The 19,332-nt window shown below is 40.8% G+C and overlaps 1 protein-coding gene and 1 long non-coding RNA gene across 4 annotated transcripts in view; one reads left to right on the top strand and one right to left on the bottom strand.

Moving 5' to 3' along the window:
• The window catches only part of LOC142651754 (uncharacterized), a 54,502-nt gene extending 48,150 nt beyond the window's left edge, over window positions 1-6,352 (top strand). For both annotated transcript variants that reach the window (XM_075826807.1, XM_075826808.1), the window contains 4 exons: window positions 1,759-1,866; window positions 3,559-3,613; window positions 3,709-3,891; window positions 6,260-6,352. In XM_075826807.1, the coding sequence (XP_075682922.1) occupies window positions 1,759-1,866; window positions 3,559-3,613; window positions 3,709-3,891; window positions 6,260-6,321 (408 nt within the window). In that variant the 3' untranslated portion in view covers window positions 6,322-6,352. The remainder of the gene's footprint in view (window positions 1-1,758; window positions 1,867-3,558; window positions 3,614-3,708; window positions 3,892-6,259) is intronic.
• Window positions 6,353-8,309: 1,957 nt separating this feature from the next.
• LOC142651753 (uncharacterized) overlaps window positions 8,310-19,332 on the bottom strand; it is a 115,868-nt gene continuing 104,845 nt past the window's right edge. For both annotated transcript variants that reach the window (XR_012847709.1, XR_012847710.1), the window contains exons 2-4: window positions 10,277-10,408; window positions 9,367-9,639; window positions 8,310-8,596 (exon numbers count right to left, since the gene is read on the bottom strand). This is a non-coding gene — a long non-coding RNA (uncharacterized LOC142651753). The remainder of the gene's footprint in view (window positions 8,597-9,366; window positions 9,640-10,276; window positions 10,409-19,332) is intronic.

Genomic DNA, 19,332 nt, shown 5'->3' with positions numbered 1-19,332 from the left:
AAATTGCACCAAAATTCACAGTATGAGAACGCGCCGAAAAACATAGAAAAAAGCACGATTAGGTGCAGTTTTTAAGTGCGAATTTCCTGCGTATTGCTGCGGTTTTGGTGCATATTTTCCGCAGCAAAATACGCAACGTGTGCATGTAGTCTATAAGTGAGCTATTTCTCTGAAAATCTTTACCCATTCATGACCGGGGATATTTCCGTTGACCACATCATTTTTTTTTTATTGTTTCGTGGTACACACAGGGCTTTTTTATTATTTAAAATTGGAGCGGATATCAATTCATTTTGTAGGTCTTATTTAGGGAAAAATGGTCCGAAACAGGCTCTTCCTTATTTTCTCGTGGTCTATTTTAATTTAGCATGTTCAATGAATAATATTTTCCTAAAAAATTACCCTACTAATTCTCCTGTGCATGACGATGCCATATATTTGTATATGTTTGGTGTATTGTACATTCTGTGTGACAGGAACTTATTAATGCTTGAGCACCTGACACTAATACTAAACACGTTTGTCTCATGCAGAATGTCTAAAATTGGGGCGTGTAGGTCCGGAGTGGTGTGCACTTTTTTATTTCTCAACTTCATTTTATTATCTATGTGTTACTGCTGTCACCATGTACAGATCATTGAGAACAGTGATTTAAAGGGAATGTGTTGCTAGCAAAAAATGTATTTTTTTTTTTAGTTAAACAGTTAGTGTGTAGGTGATTAAACATTGTTCTAATTTTTTTCACGAGTCAGGAAATATTATAAATTAGATTCTAATTTATAATATTTCCCAGTGCTGGTCACTAGATGGAGCAATTCCCAAAATTGCAGAATTGCATGTGGTAAAGCAACCACATTGCTTTATGCTGCAAAATTGGGAAAAACTCACTCGCTCTAGTGAGCTCTCAGAATCCCCCCCCTCCTTTATCCTGGCTAGTGCCGGGAGAAACGAGGGGATTGAACGGTCAAACCTTCTACACTGTGTCGCCATTTTTTGAGCTAACACACAGTATAGTAGGTTTACATACAGTAGTAAACACACACTGAAACACGAACATACATATAAATCACTTACCTGCTCCAGTCGCCGCCGCTCCCTCCGGTCCGTCTGCTGCCGCTGCTCCATGTGCACAAGTCCGGAAGCCGCGGCCGGAAGTAGTAATCTTACTGTCCGGCCGCGACTTCCGGTCCACAGAAAAATGGCGCCGGACGGCGCACAGTTCAACTTTGACTGTGTGGGAGCGGCGCATGCGCCGTTTCCACACAGACGGCGTACACCATAGTGGATGGAACGGGCCCCGTTCGCATTCACTATGGGACTGTAGCTGCCGTATTCCATGTCTGTATGTGTCGTTAATCGACACATACAGAAATGGAGTAAAAAATGGCATCCCCCGTAGGGAAGAAAAAGTGTAAAAATAAAAAAAAGTAAAACACAAACACACAAATAAATATAAAAGTTTTTAATAAAAGACTAAAATCAAACTGATGTTAAAAATTTTTTTTCCGTGACACTGTTCCTTTAATGGTAACAGCCCATTAGTCCACTGTTACCAGTGGTATGTACACAAGGACTTGCAGATCGCGTCTTCTCTGCATGTCCCTAACACCCTCTGCACAGGGTAGGTGGGGAGGAACATTTATCAGGAATAGTGTTTTTTCTGCTTGCAAGCGGTGGATAACCAAAATTTGTCAGAATATGTTGCTACAAAGGTGAGATGTTAATTCCACTCCTTTCCTTTTATGTTATTTCTTCCAGCGAAGCTTTGAAATAAAAAATGATCGTGATGCATCATTTATTCAGGAAATTACCAAGAACTGCACTAATGCACTGATGACATTTCGTGAAGAGCAAACTAATACTCAGGTCAGACCAAATACCCAGCAGCTCAGATGCATTTATCTTTCTGTTTTTTGTTTTGGCAGAAAATAGAATTCTCCTTTTTCCTAACCTGATGTCGTATCGCTTTTGTAACTTGAGGTTATTTTATTTCATAACCTAAACTGCGGGTCACATTATTGTATCATTTGTCAATATTTTCACTCATATTTGTTACATGGAAATGCATTTCTTACGCCAATTATAAGGTTACAAAATACATGTAATTCTGTTCACACTGGCTTTTTTTTTTTTCCCTTGGGAGTTCCTTTTGCTATTTAAACTGGAAGAACAGCATAATCTGTTTCCCAATTCTTGCCATCAAAAATACCGGAGCCCCGGCCATAAGTTAGGCCCCATGCACACGACCGTAAAAAACCTCAGTTTTTGCGGACCGCAATCACGGAGCCATTCACTTTCATTGAACACTGACACCTTTCCGTAGCACTACGGAAGGGTGTCCGTGCCGTAGAAATGTTCCGGGAATTATGGAACATGTCCGTTCTTTCGCATTTTGCGGGCCGTGCTCCCATACTTTGTATGGGAGCACGGCCCGAAAATGCGGCTGTCAGTCAGTGGCCAGCCGTGCCCGCAATCGCGGGCCGTGATTGCGAGCACGGTCGTGTGCATGGGGCCGAAGTTGGGATCAGTCATAGCTGTCATATCTCCATTATGAACAGAGCCTTAGTAGGCTTTCTAGTTAAATTGTTTTATGTTAACTGCTCACATTTAGGCCTCATGCACACGACCGTAAAAACACCCGTTATTGCGGGTCGTAATTACGACCCGCAATAACGGGCTCATAGACTTTTGTTAGCCACGGGTACCTTCTCGTTTTCTCACGAGAAGGTGCCCGTGCCGTTAAAAAAAAAAGAACATGTTCTATTTTTCTATTTTACGGGCCGTGCTGCTATACTTTATAATGACAGCACGGCTCGCAAAAGCGGCCGGCTGCCCGCGGCCGGCCGTGCCCGCCCGTGCTCGTATTTACGAGCACGGTCGTGTGCATGAAGCCTTAGGCCCCATGCACACGACCGTATCCGCAAATACTGACCGTAAATACGGTTCCATATTGCTTTATAGTCATCAGCAAATCATCAGCAACGTACCCATTTCTGCTGAATGGTATCCGCAAATACGGTCCGTAGTGCATCCGTATTACATCCGTATATACGGATCCGCAAAAAAAGAGGCCTGGTTGATGGGAAATCCCATTTGTGTCGCTTAGCACTTCTGTATTTGCGGATTGCTATCCGTATTTGCGGACGCACCTCCGAAGCCATACGCAATTCTGGCTTCCCCCATAGACTTCTATAGAGGAGTCCGTGCCGCAATTGCGGACCAAGAACGGACATGCTCCATAATTCCCAGCACAGTTCTGCGGAACAGACACTCATCCGTAGCGATACGGAAAGGTGTCCGCGTTCAAACAGCCAAGCATTGCACTGAGGAGGAACTGGGGGTCAGAAAACCTGTTATAGTGATTGTTGGGGTCCCAGCGGTGTGGCTTTCAGCAATCGTCATTTATCGCCTATCCTATGCATAGGTGATAAATATCCCTAGTGAGAAAACCCATTTAATGAGTTGCCATAGAGGGATATTACTTTTATCCTGTGTACATTACATCTATTAAGATCATTTTGAAAATCTGACTATATATTACCTGTTTTGTCTTTTTAGGTTTCTTCCACAATAGCAAGCAGTAGTCATTCAAAAAACATTAAAAATCTTTCAGGTATAAAAAAAAAACAAAAAAAAATTGTTTTTTATTTCACTAAATGCATGGTTTCTCAGTTTCATGCTACCGATTAAAACCTTTTTTTTTGTCAGACAAGGCAGATTTTTCAACAATGAGTTCGCAAGAAAAATGCTTTACATCTGCACAGATTCCACCCATGTTTCAGAACACATGTGAAGCCACCGAAACATTTTTCAGTAGCATAAAAAATATGAACGCATCAGAAGTCATTGAGATATTGAAAAAAATTGCTGCTACAAGCCCTGCTTTCAGAGGTAACTAAGCTTTCAAATGTTCATTTTCTCCTTTCTTGATTTACCTTTTACCTGTATATTACTGAACTGCAGTAAGACCATCCTTAGTGCTCAGAATAAGTACTTAGAATAAATGGAAAAAGTTCTAAACTGTGTATTTCAGTGTAGAAGAAAGTATATTTTATAGTAAAAATAAATATCTTGCCTGAGAGCACAGGTTGTGGGTGTTTTTAGATGAGTTAAACAAATTAGAAATTGGTGAATTACAGAATTTCGGAACTGTACTTTGCTGAACTAAGTAACTTTTTAGTATTTATAGTTTTATATTGTGCAACCATTTCCAAACCTTGCCTATACATTTGTATCCATCTGGCTAGAACTGTCTACCACAAACCTAAAACAAACTTTACTTATACTTTTTTGTTTATAGCTCTAAAAATTGTGGTTGCCTACGCTTTTAAGTATCCTTTATAAAATGGAGTGTAAACTTGTCAAACGTGTGCCAAAAGATGCCACTTTTTCTACACCTCTGCACAATAGAAGCCTATAAGTACATTACAGTTTACATTTGTGTATGTACTGTATTTTTGTCTTTTTTATTTTAAGCAACCCATATTATGCAGATTTTTTTTTGTTGGCCATTTTCCATGACACGGAATACTGTCAGAAGCTGACCAAAGTTAGATGTCGGTCAATAACATGATCTTGGATATTTTCATGCTTTGGTATAGTTATTGTAACGTTTATGAAATGAGCCTTAATGAACAACACATTGGTGCCAAAATGCATATGCCACTATTGTCATCATCTTTAATATTCACTTTTTTTCCGCCTATTCACTTATAGTATTGGGCAAAAGTTTTAGGCAGTTGTGGAAAAATGCTACAAAGTAAAAATGGTCTCAAAAATAGAAGTGAAAATAGTTTTTGTTTTTTTTATCAATTAACAAAATGCAAAGTTAATGAACAGAAAATAAATCCAAATCAAATCAATATTTGGTGTGACCACATTTTGCCTTCAAAACAGCATGAATTTTTCTAGGTATACTTGCACACAGTTTTTAAAGGAAGTCGGCAGAGAGGTTATTCCAAACATCTTGGAGAACTAACCACATATCATCTGTGGATGTAGGCTTCTTAAAAACATTTGGTCTCGATGTGATCCCAGACAGACTCGATGATGTTGAGATTAGGGCTCTGTGGGGGCCATACAGTACTTCTAGGTCTCCTTGTTCTTCTTTACGCTGAAGATGGTTCTTAGTAACATTGGCTGGATGTTTGGGGTCGTTTTCCTGCTGCAGAATAAATATGGAGCCAATCAGACGCCTCCATGATGGTATTCCATTATGGATTAGTATCTGCGCCTGCATTTCTCAGCATTGAGGACACCATTAATCCTAACCAAGTCCCCAACTCCGTTTGCTGAAATTCAGCCCCAAATCTGCTTCACTGTTGTCTGTAGACACTCATTACTGTACAGCTCTCCAGCCCTTCGGCGGACAAACTGCCTACAGTTACAGCCAAATATTTGAATCCTCAGTCCAGAGCACCTGCTGCCAATGATTTGCACCCTAGTTCCAATGTTTTCGTGCATAGTTGTTTAACCTTGTTTCCATGTCGAAGATGTGGCTTTTTGGCCCCAATTCTTCCATAAATATCATTTCAGGCCAGAATTCTCTGAACAGTAGATGGGTGTACCTGCATCCCACTAGTTTCTGCCCGTTCTGAGCTGTTGGCACTGCTGGATATCTTCTGAATTCGAAGGGGAATAAGCATGATGTTGATCTGCTGCACTAAGTTTCCTTGCCCGACCACTGCGTCTATAGTCCTCAGTGTTGTCCGTTTCTTTGTGCTTCTTCAAAGGAGCTTGAACAGCACATCTTAAAACCCCAGTCTGCTATGACATTTTTGCCTGGAAGAGACCATGCTGATGCAGTGTCTTGTTACTGTGCTCAGTCTTGCCGTGGTGGACTATTAACACTTCTATTTTTGAAAGCATTCTTAATTTGCAGCATTTTTCCCACAACTGCCTATAGCTTTTGCACAGTACTGTATGTATGCAAAGATCTATCTGTGGTTTATCATTGTTATAATGATATTATCGTCCACAACAACAGTATAACCAGATTGACTATGAAAGACTAGTTGTTCATCGCTTTTCTGTCCAATATCACTAATGTACGTCCAGCTTAAAGGGGAACGAAACACACAGATTTTTGAACAATAATGGAATATGGTGCAATATATATGACAACTGGTAATTTTGACCACAATATGGTTCCGTATTTCACATCCAAATACACATGAACATGTGAATGAGGCCTTATACTGTAGTTTGTTAGTTTTCTCTTTAGCTAAAGTGTTTAATATAATTTTTTTTTGTCTTCTAGGAATTAATATACCAAGCCTTATAAAATACTTAAAAGAAACTGGAAGGCTGAAGAATGCATGACAGTATAAAATAAAAAAAAGTCTTATTTGTTTTTCTTATTTCATGATTATTTGTATTATAATAAGTGAGTCTAGTTTTGTTTTTTGTGTCTTTATTCCCCTCTCATTATGCTGGCCAAGCATCATTTCTAAGTTTGTGATTTTTTTTAAGTTGTAAAATTCAAATTCACACTAAAGTGTTATTGTTTTATTTTGTTAGTGTAAATAATTCTACTATATGCAAAAGTTCCTTTTTAATTAGGCTATTTAGTCTCTCAGTGGCTTGTGGGTCCCAATCCTTTAACGCTTGTTCAAACAGTGCATCCAAATAGAGGAAAAGAAAGAGTTTCACTCACCACATGACGTTTTCTTTAGACTTTATTTCTTGATAGCAAAAGCAAGTAAAAACAGTGAGTACTACACAGGCAACAGAAGTTTTTCATCAATGTGCTTTCTCAAGCCTACAAATCACACTGTGCAGGATCATGCCCCTTATGAGTGTGCACCACGCAGAGGTGCCATAGAAACGTGTAAATGTACAAATTTAAAAAGACAGTGATTTATAAAAACATACTCAAATCATTGGGGTCATTAAATCCTAGACTTCCTAATGTATTTGTCCTGATAATCCACCTAGCCTCCCTCTGGAGCAGTAATTTGTGGCGATCCCCACCTGTACGTGGTAAATCCACTCTTTCTATCCCTGCAAACGAAAGGATGTTCCCTCTATGTACATTTCTAACATGCTCTGTTAGTCTGGGAGAACCCTCGTCTGTCACTATAGATCTACAGTGCTCTTTAAATCTCATGTGGAGACACCATTCAGTTTTACCTACATAAAAATGTCCACATGGGCAGAAAATTGCATAAACTACAAAAGTGGTTATATATATATATATATATATATATATATATATATCCTAGAAAAGACAGATGCTAAGAAGACAAGGGAATATGCAAAAATTGAAAAGTACTTTGAGTTACATGATAAAAGACAATAGATAAAATGAGGAATCCATAAACCAGCAGATAAAAAGGACAATAAGCTGTGTGTCTAACAAATAAACAAAAAGTACAAAATTGTACTAATGACACACCTTCCAAAAAGTTTTGATATGGACTGAAATGAAGAGACCATATATGCATATAATGATGTGCTACATAAGCACAAGGAATACAAATAGTAGTGAAACATGTATTCAGTTCATATGAACATGAAGTAAAGCAATTATACACAAGAATACTGAGGCATATCAAAGGGATATATCATACCCATGATGGATGCAGGAAGAAACGCGTTTCGGCGCTAATGCCTTCGTCTGGGGGTGGCGTTGAACAATGAACTCACCATATTTAAATGGGGACTGGCCAATTAAAAGAACATGCGTCAGGTGAAAAACACTCCATTCTAAGTATGTTTACCTCACTGTGTGGTTACCGGTCGCTTTGGCCTGGAGAGTAAGATGGCCGCTCCACCGGAAGCGTCGGTCAAGAGGGGCCGGAGCCGGATACACATCAACGAGTCAACAGACACGGTCATGTGAGTCCAGAGTCCGACACGTCATGAGCGACAAAACGGAGGCCGGTCACCACGCACCAATCAGAAAAGCGACAGAGTGAGCAGAGAACACAAGATCGCAGTTAAGGTAAATTTGCCCAATGGTAGTTTACAATACCTGTGTGCAATACAACATTGATGACCTTAATGTCGATAAATAAAATTCATATCAAAGTGTAGTAACCATAGAACTACATAATGCATTTGCAAGAAAAATAAGTACAAGACCAAACGATTGATGCAGTGAAAAAAAATATATAAATAAATTTAAAAAAAAAGGGGGGGGGGGGAGTGCCAAAAATAATAAACAAAAAACACAGCACGAGATCAGTGTATGAACACTATATACACAGTGATAATATAATAATGTTCGTGCTACATACATAAACGTGAATGAATATTATTGCTAAAAAGTATATTAAAGTAATAAAGATTATGAACATATGTGCATAAATAGTGTACAGAATTATAATATAAATAGTGTATGTATTACATATAAGTGCTTAAAAAAAATCACACAATTTTCCAACGATACATATATATCACTGTATGAATATAAGCATATATCAAGCTTTTTGGTTCTCTTATCGTCAAAAGATTCTTCAAGAGTTGCATGGATTTCAACAATATTGATTGGTGAACATGGAAAAGCCCATTGGCGCAGAATTATTTAGGAACCCCAAATAAAGAAGATGGAAACTCCAAATGTGACAATGTAATTATACAATATAAATCGAATCTGTATGAAAAGAGATATATAATGAGTTAAAATCACAAACAGAAAATAAGAAACAATAAAATATACCCAACACCACTAAAATGAGCTGGCAATCAAGGAAATGGGGAAAACCCAGTGGTCTCATTGAGGCCTTTAGGATGTACAGTTTGAAGCCTCCAAATCCACTTGCATTCTCTCTGTAGAAGTTTTTTTTAGATCACCTCCTCGCATATTGATATTGATGTGATCAATACCTTTACCTTCAACGATCTCGAATTACAAGAGTGGTGGAGTCTAAAATGTTTAGGAATTGTTTTTAATTGTTCCACATCTTCTACCGTTTTGGCGTTCTCTATATCCCTAACATGTTCTCTCACACGGACCCGCAACTCACGGGTAGTCATGCCTATGTATATTTTAGAGCACGGGCATGTGACATAGTAAATGACACCTTTAGTGTTAAAGGTAATCGTTCAACAAATTTTGAAGTTATGGCCACTAGAGTCAACAAAATACGCAGAGCGCTCGATGTTAGGACAACTTAAGCAATCCCCGCACGATCTACAGCCGCATTTAGAGCCCTTTGTGCCAAATACTTTACCGGGTTTAACCGGTGTCCGGTAACTATGTACTATGGCATCGTGCAGATTACGTGCTCTGCGCGGTGCCATAGCAGGATAATCAGGCAATACTATTTGCAGTGTTGGGTCCGTCAACAACACTGGGCAAAATTTACTCAAAGTATCACGCATTTCTGCCCAAGGCGAGTTAAATGTCGTTACAAATCTCACCTTGGGTTTCTGGTCTTTGGGGGTTGTTTGCAAGAGTTGTTCACGGGGGACTTGCAACGCTCGATGGTGAGCCTTACGAATGCTGCGGTAACTATAGCCTCTCTGGATAAACCTTTCCTTTAGCTCATTAGAGCGAAATTTAAAGTCCTCAGTGGTCGAACAAATCTTTTTGACACGCAAAAACTGTCCAATTGGAATCGCTTCAATAGTATGTCGAGGATGTGAAGCATGCGGTAGCGAATTGGTTGACGTTTCTTTGCAATGGAGATCGGTCTGTAATAAAAACATTCAGATCCCTTTTAATCAGTATGTCCAAAAAAATCAATGTTATGATGACTCCACTTACAAGTGAGCTTAATGTTAAGGAAATTTTGATTTAATGCATTTATGTATGACAATAATTCGTCTGAAGTTCCCTGCCATGAAAATGTCATCAATAAACCGAGCCCAGAATAGGACTCGGCTCATTGACGGTCCTTGATCTGACAGGAAAAGATCCTTTTCCCACAGCCCCAGAAACAAATTGGCATAGGAGGGAGCATAAGCCGCCCCCATTGCTGTCCCCTGGAGTTATAGGAAAAAGGATCCATTAAATGGTAAAAAATTATGTTTGAGGACAAAGTCCAATAAGGACAGAATAAGTTGAGACCTCTTTCTCCATGTTACTCATCAATAGAAAACTCGCCACTGCATGCAAACCATCCTTATGTTGAATGCTGGTATATAAGGACTTGACATCACATGTTACCAATATGTGATCAGGGTCCAAATGAATCCCTTCAATTTTCAACAGGAGGTCAGCTGAGTCACGGAGATAGGATGGAAGACATTCCACCAATGGTTTGAGATGGAAATCTATCCATCTACATACTCTCTGTCAAACCCCCAGTGCCCGATATAATAGGCCTACCTGGCGGATTCTTTGCGTCTTTATGTATTTTAGGCAACACATACATTGTTGGTATGGTAGGTTCCATTACATTTAGATTTTGAAATAATCCCAGTATCCATAGCCTCCTGTAAAATCTGGAGCAATTCCAATCTAAAGGACAGGAAAGGGTTAAAGTTACGTTTTTTTTTTTGTAACAAGCAACATTTCTTAGTGTACGATTAACTTCATTTACGTACATCTGGCGTGGCCATAGTACTACATTGCCCCCCCCCTTGTCGGCGGGTTTTACTACCACATCATGCCATGATTTGAGTCTCTAAACTCTCCCTCTCGGCTCCAGTTAAGTTGTCATTTTTAATTTTATTTGATATGGTATTCCATTACTCAAAGACCAACTTAACAAAAAGATCCACTGCGGGACAAGTGGAGAGAGGCGGTAATTTGTTAGATTTTTTTCCTAATACAGTCTGGTATCTTACCTTCAGGTATAGATTCATCCTGATTAAATAATTAAAGTGGATCTACAGTTGAAATGCGTTGATTTAAACATAAAGCGGCAGTGGTTGCAATGGCCGCAATTATAGTAGTTTTTCAAACCTGTTTACTTACTAACAAGATGTCCTTACTGCGTATAAAACTTATCAAAGGTTTGTTTTTTAACATTCTTTTTATTGAGGTACAGAGTATACAAAGGAAGAAATAAAGAGTAAAAACAATCCGTGTTACATACATGATATCCAATTTCCAAAATGACATTTGAACATCAGAAACATGACATAGTATACATGCTTATACAGAAAACTCCGTACCCTCACTCCTTTTCAATTTTCCTCCACTCTGACAAAATGAACAACCGTGTACAACTACGGCCACCTATAACATATGTAAGAGAACATATTTGAATGTATGCATCAATGTCTGAACCTCAGAATCCTCCAAAATTTTCCCTTTAAACGGTTTCTATTTCCTAAAAAACCTTTCCGTATTTGCATCTTTACTCTTTTCTGCATCAATTTTATCCAGAACCATTAAATGCTTTATTGTGCTCTTTATTTCTGCCATCGTCTGTATTTGCGGTTGCAGCCAATGTCGCAATATACACTTTCGTCACTAAAAGAGCAATATATATTCCCTTTTTCTACATCAACCCATGCAATATTACATTGGTACCCTGAGGAACATAATGGAATATACAGTGAAGGAAATAAGTATTTGATCCCTTGCTGATTTTGTAAGTTTGCCCACTGTCAAAGACATGAACAGTCCAGAATTTTTAGGCTAGGTTAATTTTACCAGTGAGAGATAGATTATATATAAAAAAAAAAAAAAAAAGAAAATCACATTGTCAAAATTATATATATTTATTTGCATTGTGCACAGAGAAATAAGTATTTGATCCCCTACCAACCATTAAGAGTTCAGCCTCCTCCAGACCAATTACACGCTCCAAATCAACTTGGTGCCTGCATTAAAGACAGCTGTCTTAAATGGTCACCTGTATAAAAGACTGTCCCCTACATTATGTAGGAGATGGGGCACTTATAATGTGGTGACAGAGCCTCTTTAAACTAAACGTCCTTAGTAGCACCAATCTGGCCAGCAGCTACACAAAATAAAGTTCAACAGAAATACTTGTGAGCAGAACTTCCCCAGTCCAAAATCTCAGTCCTCAGGTAGATCCATGGAATGGAATGAGACACCATCTGACCCTGTGGCAATTGTGTCTCGTCTCGGAGAAACTTTCGGAGATCTACGCAGCGTGTTCCTCCTCAACGATAATGTGAAAGTTCCACCTTCATCCATAGACACTGATTCCATAAACTTTGCGGCCTCCTCTGGGGAGGAAAACACTTCCAACTTGCCATCAGGCAAAAAGACTGGCCAGTGTTTCCGCTCCAGGAGAAGTCCCTGACTTCACAGTGTCCATATATGGATACAGTGACATCAGGCACTTCTGAAGCGGAATCCCCGACCCTGTGGCCGGTGTTTCTGCTCCAGAAGAAGTCCCTGACTTCACTGTGTCCATATATGGACACAGTGACGTCAGGCACTTCTGAAGCGGAATCCCCGAACCTGTGGCCGGTGGCTGTGGCAGGGGGCTGTGGCAGTATCTACAGAGGGCAGTATGTGGCATTATCTACAGAGGGAAGTGTGTGGCAAAACATTTACAAATGAAATTCATCAGATTTTAAAACTGACAGGGAAAAAAACGGATGCAAAACGGGTCAAAATCGGCCGTTAAAAACGGCAACACGGCCCAGAACGGCATCGGAACGAATGCAAAACGGCCGGGAAAAACTGTCCAAAACTGCTGTTTTTATCGGCCGACACTCGGACTCGGTCGTGTGAATAGAGCCTTACCGTTCCTGGGTTATATTGTTTCGGATCATGCACTCCAGATTGATCTAGAAAAAGTAAAGTTCATTCTTGATTGGCCTCGTCCTCAAGGGCTCAGTGCTGTCAGAGGTTTCTGGGCTTTGCAAATTTCTACCATCAGTTTATCCCTAAAAAAATTTCGCTTACCGCTACCATCTCTGCCCTCACCAAAAAGGGGGCGAATGCAAAGAATTGGACCCCAGAAGCCGAGTCTGCATTCACAGAGCTAAAAAGATCCTTCAATTCTGCCTCAATTCTACCTCATCCAGATGTCTTCCAGCAGCTCCCTTTGGAGGTTGACGCCTCGTTCATTGGTGCTGGAGCACTTCTCTCAGAAAGAGACTCTAAGGTAAAAGCTGTCCCCTGTGTTTTTTTTCTCCATACTCTTCTCTGCTGCGGAAAGGAACTATTTCATTGGTCATCGTAAGCTCCTAGCCATTAAGATGGCTTTAGAAGATTGGAGACGTGTTGGAGGGTTCCGCACATCCTGTTGTCATTTACACTGATCACAAGAACCTCACCTACTTACAGTTGGCACAACGTCTGAATCCACGTCAAGCCAGGTGGTCTCTGATTACATTTTCAACTCCATTTTCATCCAGCTGAAAAAAATGTCAAGGCAGATGCTCTATTCCGTTCATTTGTAACAACCGACCATGAAGAGGACACTCAGCATATTATTGACCTATCAAACATAATAGAAGTTGCTCCTCTACAGATCAGAGATATTCCTCCATGGAAAACTTATGTCCCTCCTGCTGACAGGAAGAAGATTCGCTTCTGGGGCCACAACACCAAGATGACAGGTCATTCTGGCATTCGTAAGACTCAGGACTTTATAACTTGCCGCTATTCGTGACCCACACTACTCAAACATGTTCAAGACTATGTCTCTGCATGTACCAAGTGTGCCCAAAAGAAAATAGCTCATTCCAACCCTATGGGCCTACTCCACCCACTTCCGGTCTCTGAAGGTCCCTGGCAGTATATCACTATGGATTTTATTACAGACCATCCTTCCTCCAATGGCTGCATCACTGTCTGGGTAGTTGTTGATCGTTTCTCCAAAATGGCACATTTCATTCCTCGGTCTAGCCTTCCCTCAGCTCCTCATCTGGTAAGTCTTTTTATTGAACATGTGTTTTGTCTGCACGGACTTCATCTCCACAATGTATCTGACCGTGATGTCCAGTTCACATCCAAATTCTGAAAAGCCCTGTGCAAACTCTTGGACATAAAACTGGACTTCTCATCTGCATACTATCCATAGTCCAACGGTCAAGTTGAACGAATGAACCAAATACTCTAAAACTATCTCCGCCATTTTGTATCGGTTCAACATGACGACTGGGCACGTCTACTCCCGTGTGTTTAATTTTCATATAATAATCACACAAGTGAATCCACGGCTACTTCACTGTAATGAGGCAGACTTTGGGTTGCCCCAAACCCTAAAATATAAGATCCCAACTCGAGAAACACGCCCCATTCGAGAGCGATATCATACCATTCCACCAGCGTTCTATCAAGAAGCTTAGGTTTTACTAAAACAAATGCTAGAAAATCAAGTCATCAGACACAACAAGAGCCACTATGCGTCCTGCATTGTGTTAGTAAAGAAAAAAGATTAGCGTTTCTGTGTGTATTATCTGTGATTGAATGCGTGTACAGTGCGAAACACCTATCCCCTCTAACGCATAAAGGACTTTCATCTGGCCTTGGGCCGTGAAAAGTATTTCTCCACCTTGAATGTGGCCAGCAGGTATTGGCAGATACCTGTAGCCAAAAGAGATCAAGAGAAGGCGGCATTCATCACACCAATGGGACTGTTCAAGTTTCTATGAATGCCGTTTGGGCATTTCTTTTCTTGTAACCTTTCAGAGTGGTGGAAATATCCATATCTAAAGGAGATAGAAGAGGGACATAGGGCACCACATTATGCAATAAATCCAACAGTTGGATTGCTTGAAACAAAAAATAAAAAAAGAGAAGAGTTCAGGTGACACGAACAAAACCAAACACAATTTTATTACAACTTTTAACTCCAGACATAAGGATATAACGAACATCCTGTCTAGACATTGGCACATCATTTGTAACGACCTATTACTCAAGGACATCCTCCCCAAAAAAACAGATGACGTATAGAAGAGCCATGACACTACATAATGCTCTGGCTCCAAGTGGGCTTCGTGCCAATAAATCTGCAGCGAGAAGCATGTTCCCCACCCTATCAGGCTCATATAGGTGCGGAAAACAAAGATAATTACTATTAGCTAAATGCTCATAGGCAAGTGAAGCCCAACTTCCCAACTACTTATGAGAGTAAAAAATATTTAGAAAGAAATCTTTATTACTGCTATTGTAAGCAAATTGACGAACCACAAATATTACAATTATCAATGATCAATGCAAGCTGTTAGGTGAAATCCTGGGCACAATGCCTGTAGGATAGCTATGGACAGCGTAATTCTATCTAGTCTATATGTAGCAATAGGAGTCAGCGGCTGTAGAACACTAGGTCTCCCCTAATAGATTGAATTGTATCTTACAGCTAAGCACTGTATTAAAATAGTTAGCCCCCCGCCCCCCCAACATGTTTCGCTACACTTGTACCGTCTTCAGGGGTTTCCAGGGCTAATGATGGCATGCTGCGAACTTCCCTGTATTTTATAAACTTGTAGTGTTGTGCCCTTGGGTGTGTCTGTATGGTTGGCCAACCTCAGTAGGTAACGGCGGTCGAGCCCTTCACAAGCGTGATGGGCATGTGAATTGACCAATCAGAGGTCTTGGACGCTAGCCAATCCTCTGTACGAGATAGTGCATGCGCACGAGTGAAGAAAAGACAAGTGCAAAGACGCCAGGTACTTAGAAGTTTATAAAGCTAAAGATGTTGCGCATGCACTAGGACTTGTCACTGAGATGAAAATATATCCAAAATAGAATGTCATGTCTGAGTATAGATGGAATACAGGGTCTATCTGTGGAATAGCTGGGATACTTAGTCATCTAGAGAACTGAGTATATTGCGCATGCCCAGGGACTGTCTAAGAGATGAAGATATCTCCCTGACGGAAAGTATTTTATATCAGAGTAACAGATTTTAATTAGTGTGTGTGGACAGGCACTTAATTATTGGATAGATAGACATCGATACACACCCGAGGGAAATGACCGAGAGAAGCTATTTGTGTCATTTAGACAGCACCGTGAATAAAATAAAAAGGATAGAAATAAAGTTAAATAACAGGGAGAAGTTGGCCATTAAGGCTCATGGTTCGAGCTGCAGTCTCGCTGGACTCATAATAGAAAATATAAGGTTTGGACGTAAATACAGTAGGATGATAATAGTTGATTATAAATATCATCCAGAGGTGAAAGGCAGGTCTGGAAGACAAAATATCCTATAACATGTTAACGCTATATGATAGGCATGTTAGAGAAAGGCCACATAAGTGGATCCTTCATTACGTCCAATTGGACTAAGAGTGCTTAAATGGTGGATCCAGTGTGCTTCTTCCTGTAGAAGCTTTCGGTCTAAACTGGGGCCCAATTTTCATAGGGTAATACCCCATAATTGGAGTGACTGAGCAATTCCATTATGCGTGGATCGGATGTCTCAATAAAGGCGTGTCTTCCTATTTATTTATCGTGCTGAGGTGCTTAGAGATTCTTCTCCTCAGTTCCTGGACATTTTTGCCCACATAAAGTTTGGGACAAAGGCATTTGGCTATGTATAAAACTCCACTACTTTGACAATTAATAAATTGCCTGATCTCATAGGCTTTAGGCCTGATTTACACGAGCGTGTGCGTTTTGCGCGCGCAAAAAACGCTGCGTTTTGCGCGCGCAAAAGGCACTTGGCAGGTCCGTGTGTCATCCGTGTATGATGCGCGGCTGCGTGATTTTCGCGCAGCCGCCATCATAGAGATGAGGCTAGTCGACGCCCGTCACTGTCCAGGGTGCTGAAAGAGCTAACTGATCGGCAGTAACTCTTTCAGCACCCTCGACAGTGAATGCCGATCACAATCTACACCAACCTGTGAATAAAAAAAGACGTTCATACTTACCAAGAACTTCCTGCTTCCCCCAGTCCGGGCTCCCGGCCGTTGCCTTGGTGACGCGTCCCTCTCTTGTCATCCGGCCCCACCTCCCAGGATGACGCCGCAGTCCATGAGACCGCTGCAGCCTGTGATTGGCTGCAGCCTGTGCTTGGCTTGTGATTGGCTGCAGCTGTCACTTGGACTTAACTGTCATCACGGGAGGTCGGACCGGAGTTATCGGTAAGTCAGAACGTCTTTTTTTTTTTACAGGTTCATGGATTTTCGGAGCGGAAGTCACTGTGCAGGGTGCTGAACCAGTTTAACGCTTTCAGCACCGTGGACAGTGACTGTCTCCTGACGTCGCGTACCCGAACATTTTTTACCGGTTTCGGTCAAAACGAGTTTGGCCGAACCCGGTGAAGTTCGGTGCGCTCATCTCGAATTTGACACTCCGTTTGGATGTTTGTAAACAGAAAAGCACGTGGTGCTTTTCTGTTTACATTCAGGAGTTTGACAGCTCTTGCGCGAATCACGCAGTTCGCACGGAAGTGCTTCCGTGCGGCATGCGTGGTTTTCACGCACCCATTGACTTCAATGGGTGTGTGAGTGCGCGAAAAACGCACGATTATAGAACATGTCGTGAGTTTTTTTCTGCGCACACGCGCTGAGCGCAATTCACGCATCGTCTAAACTGCCCCATTGACTAATATAGGTGCGTACGACATGCGTGCAAAGCACGCGCGTCGCACGCGCGTATAATACGTTCGTGTAAATGAGGCCTTACTGTCAGAGGGATTACAAAAGTTTTTCACAGTAGGCATAAGTGGACAAAATTAGCATCTTCCACAAGGATGAGATCCTATGACTGAGGATTTGAGCCAAGTATTCCGTGGCAAAGATTGCCTAGAATAGTGACTATGTACTAGAAACTAGCAGATTTTTACCTCTGCGGTAAGTAATACTGGGAGTGGTTGAAATTGCATTCCTAAGGTCAGGGTCAGCGTGAAAAATAGGCCAATGTTTTTGTAATATCTTGGAGACCTGGGAGGAACCTGCATCAAAGGTGCCTATGCACCCTATGGTGGAAGAGGGCTTAATGGTTTTATGACTCTTGCCATACAGAAGATCCCTCCTGTCAGTCGCTCTGGCCCTGGTATATGCTCTATGTAGGCTTTTTTTTTAGGATATCCTCGGGCTAGAGATTTTTGATAAAGACTGTCACATTCAAGTTGATAGGATTGCTCATCAGAGCAATTTCTCTTGGCCCTTAGGTATTGTCCTATCGGGATTCCTTTCTTTAATGCGGGTAGGTGGAAACTTTCCCAATGTAAGAAACCATTTGGGTCAGTGGCCTTACGAAAGATGTCTGTATGGACATTGCCAAGAGGGTCCAAGGAGATTTTGAGATCAAGAAAATTTATTTATTTCTTGTGTATCTCATGGGTAACTTTCATTCCAAAATAAAGTGTGACAAGTAAAACAAAGTAAATCCTCAGTGAAAACAATAGTGTCTTCCCACCACCCTAAAAACAAATTAGCATAAGTGGGTGCACAAACTGTGCCAGTGGCAGTCCCTTTTAATTGGTGATACAATTTACTGTAAAAAATAAAATAATTATGTGTTCGCTGAAACTCAAGTAGTGATAACACAAATGTATGGTGTGCTTGAAATAGAGACTTTAGTGCTCAAAAAATAAAAAGGGCTCGACCGCCGTTACCTACTGAGATTAGCCAACCATACGGACACACCCAGGGGCACGTCACGCCAAGTTTATAAAATACCGGGAAGTTCGCAGCGCACCATCATTAGCCCGGGAAACCCCTGAAGACGCTACATGCGTAGCGAAACATGTCGGGGGGGGGGGGGGGCTAACGATTTTAATACAGTGCTTAGCTGTTAGATGCAATTCAGTCTATTAGATAGGGGAGACCTAGCATTGTGCAGCCGCTGACTCCTGTTGTTACATATATACCAGATAGGATTACACTATCCATAGCTATCATACAGGCATTGTGCCCAGGAGTTCACATTCTAGCAGCTTGCCTTGATAATTTTAATATTTGTGGTTTGTCAATTTGCTTACAATAGAAGTAATAAAGGTTTTTTTTCTAAATATGTTTTACTCTCATAGGTAGTTGGGAAGTTAGGGCTTCACTTGCCTTCAGGTATTTAGTTAATAGTAATTGTTTATGTGCCCACCAACTACCAGGGTCTTCTCGTGTTGTCTTGTCGGAAAACAAAGATGTCTCTGTTACAATAGCATCTCCCACAAAAAACATACTTTTTTTGTCAAAAGCAACTAGGGAGATATTTAATACTAATTCATTGACTGTAGCAGTGATTTTGTTATATTATTCAGCGCCCTTGTGAACTCAAATACGTAGGTCGCAGAATGCAGGCCCTACGGACACGTACCAATAAGCATAGGTCTAACATTAATTCTGGTTACTTGAAACATGAAGTCTCATCAAGCGATTTTGCCAGGCACCATAAGTGTAAAAGTGATGGGCTGACAATTACTCTAGAACAAATCCCCAATACTGTGCCTAATAGATTCCAAAAGCTGAGACAAAGAGAGAACTATTGGATTTATAAATGATCCACGCTACAACTGAATGATCTGAATGATATGATAGAGACTATGAAATCCCTTT

The sequence above is a fragment of the Rhinoderma darwinii genome, chromosome 5 (assembly GCF_050947455.1).
Source record: "Rhinoderma darwinii isolate aRhiDar2 chromosome 5, aRhiDar2.hap1, whole genome shotgun sequence".
NCBI lineage: Eukaryota > Metazoa > Chordata > Amphibia > Anura > Rhinodermatidae > Rhinoderma > Rhinoderma darwinii.
The sequence above is the reverse complement of the archived record's forward strand: the minus strand, read 5'-3'. Positions and strand labels throughout refer to the sequence as shown.